The sequence below is a fragment of the Carica papaya genome, chromosome 3, assembly GCF_054855325.1.
Source record: "Carica papaya isolate Zhongbai chromosome 3, ASM5485532v1, whole genome shotgun sequence".
NCBI classification, from domain to species: Eukaryota; Viridiplantae; Streptophyta; class Magnoliopsida; order Brassicales; family Caricaceae; genus Carica; species Carica papaya.
In genome coordinates this window covers 14,490,977-14,499,193 of record NC_142311.1, presented here as the reverse complement: position 1 = coordinate 14,499,193, position 8,217 = coordinate 14,490,977, and the positions used below count along the sequence as shown (strand labels likewise).

At 31.7% G+C, this 8,217-nt stretch overlaps 1 protein-coding gene across 3 annotated transcripts; it reads right to left on the bottom strand.

The window, feature by feature from the left end:
• Positions 1-444: 444 nt before the first annotated feature.
• Positions 445-4,181, bottom strand: RANGAP2 (RAN GTPase activating protein 2). 3 transcript variants are annotated; one of them, XM_022038162.2, is made up of 3 exons: positions 3,970-4,181; positions 3,265-3,538; positions 445-2,483 (listed from the first exon to the last, which is right to left on the bottom strand). In XM_022038162.2, exon 3 carries the CDS (start codon positions 2,472-2,474, stop codon positions 855-857), a length of 1,620 nt encoding a protein of 539 aa, XP_021893854.1. In that variant the 5' UTR covers positions 2,475-2,483; positions 3,265-3,538; positions 3,970-4,181; the 3' UTR covers positions 445-854. The 3 variants fall into 3 exon arrangements, with proteins under 3 accessions (XP_021893854.1, XP_021893860.1, XP_021893846.1); XM_022038168.2 differs by having other exon boundaries at positions 3,265-3,534; XM_022038154.2 differs by lacking the exon at positions 3,265-3,538 and having other exon boundaries at positions 3,970-4,180.
• Between the last annotated feature and the right edge of the window lie 4,036 nt (positions 4,182-8,217).

Sequence of the window (8,217 nt, the reverse complement as noted above, 5' to 3'; positions counted from 1 at the left end):
CTTCGTAGCTGATTTTTGTTTTTTATTCAATAACTTATTGCTATTGTCCTCAGTGTCATTGAGATCTTTTATCTAGCTAAAAATTAAATTAAGGGTCCATATGAATATTATTATTCTTAATGTTTGCAACATTTAAGGATTTGTTTTGTAAGTAAGATCTTATATTGCCATATTTGTTTGTCTAATAATAACGTAATAAACCCTGTTCCTTCACTAGCTAAAGGCTTGAACAATACATTCAGCCTTTAGTGTGGATTTAACTATAGCTCATTGTATTCTAGTTTCCGGTATACTCCACTAACCAAAATGAATACCCAACTAGCAGAAGAAAAAAGAATCACCTGATAAGGTGTCCCAACCATGTACCTGTAACTTCTTCAACATACAAGGTAAGAAATATGGAAAAGAACTATCTAAGGGCTTCATACTTCTGGACAAGAAAAATGCAAATCCAAGAAAAATCATACTACCATTCATTACTACCATTGACGCGGACCAGAAAGATACAAAGTATTCATATTAGCTCCGCTGAGTATTGTACAGTCTCATGCAAGATACCATCTTTGGCAAATATGAAAATAATCTACTACATGACTTGCCATATTGCCAGGAGCTTATAAGAAAATGAGAAAGGTAAAGAAATTGACCTCTAAACTGATCTAATAATTTAAGATCTGAAGTAACCGCCACTTCCCTGCTCATGCATGGTAATATTCCAGAGCAGTCAATCCAAAATGTTGTTATAACTGTCTCCTGATTCCTACATTAATGCCCGCAAATGGACACAGATTATGAGAAAAAAAAAAATCTGACATCATCCCCGACTAAGGGATTTTTTTGTACCAACATAAAGTTTATTCCTCTCTATTAACTTCAAGATTCTTCATTCTAGACTCCAACTCATCGTCATTAGCATCATCCTCTCCAGATTCTTCCTCAAGATTTCCTTCAGGATCATTATCTTCCAATGACCCAAGCATTTCAGGGAAATTCTTAAATATTTCCTTCAGCTCATCAATTCCATCCTCAGAAATGATATTACCATTGATGTTCAAATTTTTGAACCCTTGTTTTTGAACAACAATCTGAGCAAAAATCCGAGCCCCAGCCCTTCTTATGAAGTTGGAGCTCATATCAACTTCCTTTAACTCCATATGGCCTTCTTCCAAAGCCTTTGCAATCTGGATAGCACCTTCATCCTTGAGCTCATTTTCAGCCAAGTTCAACTTGGTAAGATGCTGCTTTACTCCTATGCAAGCAGCTATAGAAGGAGCAGCTTCAGCTGTTATATCATTTCCTGCCATCTCAAAAACTTGAAGTGCCGGTGCTGATTCCTTCAGAGCCTTAGCTATGGCAATTGCACCTTCATCCTCCAAGTTGAGATAGCTCAGGTAAACCTCGGTCAGATCTGCATGCTTAGAAAGAGCTTTACTAAGCCCAATTCCAGCTTCTAAACCAAACATGTTATCTCGCAGGTCAAGTGTTTTCAAATGAGTACAAGTCTCAAGTGCTTCTGATAAGGCAATTCCTCCATCTGAGGCTATCCTTGTAGAGGAGCATCGGAAGTTCTCCAATAAGGGTGAATGCTTCACAACCTCAGATATAGAAAGTGCCCCCTCGTCTCCTGTCATGTTGTTATGAAATTGAAGGACCTTAAGCTTCTCTGTGGAAGGAAGCAACTCACACACTGCTCGTGCAGCTTCCTCGGAAATGCCATCATTCATTAGATAGAGCTCCTCCAGGAGAGACTGTGATTTAAAGAGTGCCTCAAAAGCTCTGACACCCTTTTCTCCCAAGGCATTATTTGAGAGGTTAAGTGACTTCAGGATACTACCTTCCAGAGCAGCTGAAAATATATTCATAACTTCAAGAGCTTCTGCTTCTGGTCTCCCAGCGATAAAATCTGATAAGTCAACTTCTTTCAATTGACTCTTAAGGGAAGCCAAAATGGGCTCAGCAACATGAGCAGCTCCTAAACCAAAGCTTCGATTACTAAAGCATATCTTAGTGTAACAATTTCCAGGCTCCTTCAATGGCCTAAGAATATCCTCAGCCTCCTCTGCCTCAATAAAGGCCCTTTGGCCTTTAGATATATCAAAAAAGGTTTCCTGGGAAGCCGCTTCTTTCTCAGATGTCAGTCCCTTTCTGCTATCCTTGGTTGCTGCTCCACTCTTGAGGACTTCTAACATAAGTTTACTGCATTCTTTTGCATAAAGTTGTATTGCAGAACCTCCATCACCATCAGGCTCCCTTTCATAGTGTGTATCAGCAGTAGAAAAAGCTACATCTTCAATCCTTTTTGCATTCTCTTCAGCATCTTCCTTGGTCAAGCAACCATACTTCTGTGTGAAAATGGATTCAGAAGTGAGGTTGTTCGTCATTCGTTCTACAAGCATCAGTCGTGTGTTTTGGCTCGGGGGCCATAGTTTAATTGAAAATGGTTGGCGCTGTGAATTCAGCATTACAGAGTTCATTGCAACAATCTGCAGATGTTGAGCTTATATTAATAAAAATGTACTGAGAGAATCATGGAACAGAAAATTAATTATACAGCAACGAAAGAAAGCACGCATAAAATCTCCTTCCTCCAAACAGAAAGTCCAAGAAAAAAGAAACATAACATTAACCAGGACCCTCCTCGAAATCCTACAATGTCTAGAAAAACCGCAACCTCCAGAGTATTTTATTCATTTGCTAATTCCATGAGAAAAGATGACCAGCACACAAAGGACGCTAGCTGCATACTTGTGAAACCAGCAATTTTTAAGCCAACCTTGGAAAATGCTTGACAATGATAATTGTTCTCAGGTCCTAAGGTGCACATAGTAAGTCCCGAACCCAACCTAGAGTCACAAAGGAAGTAATAAAAAACTCAACTTCTAATGTATCTTACGAGTGGCGATTCTGCAAAAAGATACTAAATCAAGCACTGAAAGGAAGTTCTCTTTTAGTTTTTGATAACGGATATAACAGAGCAAATTTGAAGATATTGGAGCATTTATGCAGCTTCAACTGTCCCTCTAAAATTCTCCTGAAAAAAAAGAAAGAAAAAACTGCCCTTCTAAAATAAGTTATTACAATAAAAAGTTAACATAAACCTACGGAAATACATTTCGTTACATTTATGCTCTGTTTGCTCTGTTCCACTGGTCCGATAGAAGGAAAAAAATAATAACCCCCTTAATAGAGAAAAAAAAAAGGAACAAAAACTATCCAGGTGAAATTTAATTCTAAATTACTCAGATGGGATGGTTAACAGTTTACCTGCTGGAAAATAAAAAATATTTAAAATATATACAGGAACATAGTAAAGGATTATCTGAACAGAAATAAGCTCTTTAAAGCTATTATATAGCCTTTGCAAATTTCGTTTGGCAAATGGGTTTCAAAGAAGAAAAGGAAGATGCAGTCTTTCCCCTGAATTGGGAAAGATTTTAAGAAGGTGAAGCTTCTCTTTTTCACAAATGTCTGGAAGTTATTCCCTTTGCTATCCCCCTCCGATATGAAGGGACTCCAACATAATCACTTTATCATCTGTCTATACCAAAAAAAAAGTGAATCGACAAAAAACCCCAATAGCCTCATCAACTATTTGCATCGTAATGTAATCAACAAAAGAAAAAGGAGAGAAAAAGGAAAAAAAAAAAACACTCAAGTAAAAAGACATTAAAGTGAAAAAGATCGTAGCGGTACCACTAATAGAACCTAATAAGACACAAGCTAATGAAAGATTTTTTCTTTTTGGCATCATAAACACGTTAACCAACAAAGCAAAACCCTAGTCACTATCTTAATCGCTGCAAAAGGTTCGCATTTCGGCATAAAACATTACAGATCTATCATTTAGGAAGTTCAACCAAATAGATAAACAGGGAAAAGCACCGCGACTAACCCTTAAAAACGAAAAACGAGAAACAAACTTTGAATAAAGAACTGAAGCAAATCAGATAAGAAGAAAAAAACCAATACCTTTTGTCTTCTTCTCCTCTCTGAATCTCTTAATCCAGATGAAAGAGCAGACTAAGGAGGAAGAGTGACTGACGAGTGGAGGGAAAAGGGCAATCAACTGAAAATGAGGAAGTGAAACGTTAGGTTTTTGGGAAGATTCATTGTATGTCTGGTTCGTCTTCACGTTAATCTTCTGTCTGTTTGGCAATTTAATTTATGAGACATTAAGGTTTTGTTTGGTCGTAAAACAGAATTTAAATTTATTAAATTTATTTTTAATTATTTATACACACAAGTATAGATATTAGTTAATTATATATACATATAATATAAGGTGAATCCAATTACTTACAAGGAACAATATCTTGGATTTTTATTGTATTTCATTTCTTTTTTATTATATTATATTAACATATTAATTATTTTTTTATAAATATTACTGCTTTACTTATTATTTATTATTATTGCTAGACATAATAGCAAAAGTTTGTAGTAAAAATAATAATTAAAATAGTAACAAAATATAATCAAATATAATAACTCGATATCTGCAATCGAAGAAAAGTACCATATTCTTACATATTTTCATAAAAAATTATATGTATCAAGATATTAGGAATAGTATTGTTTACTTATTTAAATGTATTTGAATTTTTATTACTTAATTTAACACAAATTTTTAATATATATCGAGATCGTTATTATGACAAATTATCTTAATATGCTCTAACTCACTCCAAATGATAGGAATAAAAATTCAAACTAATATAGTACAAGGAGCATGTGTCCAATGTTGGTAAAAAATTATAAACGGAAACAAATACATAATATACATAAGATAAGCATGAATTTAATAATATACATGTCTCATTCAAAATAATTGATAAATTTTTAATTGTACTTATTTAAATGTATTTGAACTTCTACTACCTAATTTAACATAAATTTTAAATATATATCAAGATCGTCATTATGGTAGATCATCTTAATCCCCCTCTAACTCACTCAAAATGATAAGAATACAGATTCATAATTAATGTGGTATGAGGAGCGGGTGTCTTGGATTGGTAGAAAATTATATACGAACACAAATACATAATATGTATCATATAAGTATGAATTTACTAACGTACATGCTTTTTCCTGTCTTGCTATAAATACTTGATAAATTTTTAATTGTACTTATTTAAATATATCTAAACTTTTATTACCTAATTTAACACAAATTTTAAATATATATATATATATATATATCGAGATCGTCATTACGACATATCATCTTAATACCCTCTAACTCACTCTAAATGATAGAAATAATAATTTATAATTAATGTGGTACAAGGAGTGAGTGTCCTGTGTCAGTAAAAAATTATAAATAAAAATAAATACATAATATATATTAGATAAGTATGAATTTAATGATATACATGTCTCACCCGGTCTCGTTATAAATAATTAATAAATTTTTAATTGTACTTATTTAAATGTACTTAAACTTTTACTATGTAATTTAACACGAATTTTAAATTTATATCGAGATCGTCAGTATGGAAGATCATCATAATATGCTCTAATTCACTCCAAATGATATGAATAAAAATTCATAATTAATGTGGTACGAGGAGTGGGTGTCCTGTGTTGGTAGAAAATTATAAACGGGAAACAGGTACATAATGTGTATAAGATAAATATGAATTTAATAATATATATGTCTCACATTGTCTCGCTACAAATAATTGATAAATTTTTAATTATACTTACTTAAATGTATTTGAACTTCTACTACTTAATTTAACATTGATTTTAAATATATCTCGAGATCATCATTATGACATATTATCTTGATCCATTCTAACTCCCTCCAAATGATAAGAATAAAAATTCATAATTAATATGGTACGAGAAGCGGGTGTCCTATGTTAGTAGAAAATTATAAATGAAAACGTGTATATAATATGTATTAGATAAGTATGAATTAATGATATACTTGTCTCATATTATAAATAATTGATAAATTTTTAATTGTACTTATTTAAATATATTTAAACTTTTACTACCTAATTTAATATGGATTTTAAATATATATTGAGATCGTCATTATGGCCTATCATCTTAATCTGTTCTAACGCACTTCAAATGATAAGAACAAAAATTCATAATTAATGTGGTATGAGGAGCGGGTATTCAGTGTTTGTAGAAAATTATAAACGGAAACAGATACATAATGTGTATAAGATAATATGAATTTAATAATAAACATGTCTCATATTGTCTAGCTATAAATAATTAATAAATTTTTAATTGTACTTACTTAAATATATTTGAACTTCTACTACCTAATTTAACATTGATTTAAAATTTATATCGAGATCGTCATTATGACATATCATCTTAATCCGCTCTAACTCACTCCAGATGATAAGAACAAAAATTTAAAATTAATGTGATACGAGGAGGGGGTATTCTGTGTTGGTGGAAAATTATAGACAAAAACATGTACATAATATGTATTAGATAAATATGAATTTAATGATATACCTGTCTCAAACTGTTGCATTATAAATAATTGATAAATTTTTAATTATACTTACTTAAATATATTTAAACTTCTATTACCTAATTTAATACGGATTTTAAATATATATCGAGATCGTCATTATGACATAACATCTTAATCCGCTCTAACTCACTCCAAAGAATAAGAACAAAAATTCAAAATTAATGTGATACGAGGAGGGGGTATTTTGTGTTGGTGGAAAATTATAGACGAAAACATGTACATAATATGTATTAGATAAATATGAATTTAATGATATACCTGTCTCACACTGTTGCGTTATAAATAATCGATAAATTTTTAATTGTACTTATTTAAATGTATTTGAACTTCTACTACCTAATTTATCACAGATTTTAAATATATATTGAGATCGTCATTATGAGATATCATCTTAATTCGTTCTAACTCACTCCAAAGAATAAGAACAAAAATTCATAATTAATGTGGTACGAGGAGAGGTCCTCTGTTGGTAGAAAATTATAAATAGAAATATTTTGTAACGACTCCGGAAATACCCAAATGAAATAGATGATAACTTAAGTGCGAAAACGAAATAAAAGGGTTAAGGTTTGCATTCCTTACACAATAACTTAAAAGTACTAAACAATATTATGGAATTCATCATTTTGAAAGAAACACAAGAAATAAGGAAATAAACAGAAAAGAGAAAATATCTCGCACCTACTCGCAATCTTTTTGCGGATCGGACTCTGGAACCTGGTCCTCTTGATCTGAAATGGTTAAATAAGGAATGAGCTACACTAGTCTAGTAAAGATATCATACTATATCACCGACACAAAAATAAATATGGGTATAAAACAAAAATAACTAATGGAGCACTAAATTTAAACCAATACATTTATTAAAAATAAAATCATTTACCATTCACTTACCGTAATGAAATTTTCAAAAATAACCTATAGAGTCAATAACATAACACATATCATAGTTTCATATACAATTAGTCGGAACAACAACATAGCACATATCATAAATCTATACACATTATTAAATAACCAAACAATAACTGTCACATTTTCACCAGTCTACTAGTATCCATGAGAGTTCATAGGGATGTCTCCGCTATATGTGAACTCTTTCCTTTAACAATCTCAATTGCAGGTCGTCCTCATACCCCATCCAGTATGAACGCTAATTTATTAAATCTCAATATCTCGTCCGGTATGTGGGTGAAGCGGGCCGTCCCCATACCCCGTCCGGTATGAATGTCAAATTATCAAATATCCATATCTCCTTCGGTATGAGACAACATTCACGGTAAATTTTTCTGTGTACCCGATCCGTTCACCATCTCTTAGGATATCTAATAAGGCTGTCATTTCATCTGTTTATTTAATCACACAACTTTTCTGTTTTTCTTTAGTCTCCATTTTTCAAATCAATCATGATCACATACGCAAACAAATATGCATAAGGGAATACAATCATATCTCAATTTTTCAATCAAACAGTAGTCACGTAAAATAACAATTCATGCATTCAAACCATAAAATAAATTAATAAAGTATTATCATATTTTTAGATTGTAAAATAAATCAACAGAAATTAACAGAGAATAATTTTCAGTTCAGGCTCCATTAACAATCCATAATTAATTATGCACATTTATTTAATTTACACAAATACCATATTATTATTAGTTAGACTTCAATTCTATGATAGGAAATAGGGTGAAGGATCCTTACTC

Excerpts from the sequence above, each read along its gene's own strand:
- RANGAP2 (XM_022038162.2), bottom strand. The coding sequence starts at position 2,474 with ATGAACTCTGTAATGCTGAATTCACAGCGCCAACCATTTTCAATTAAA.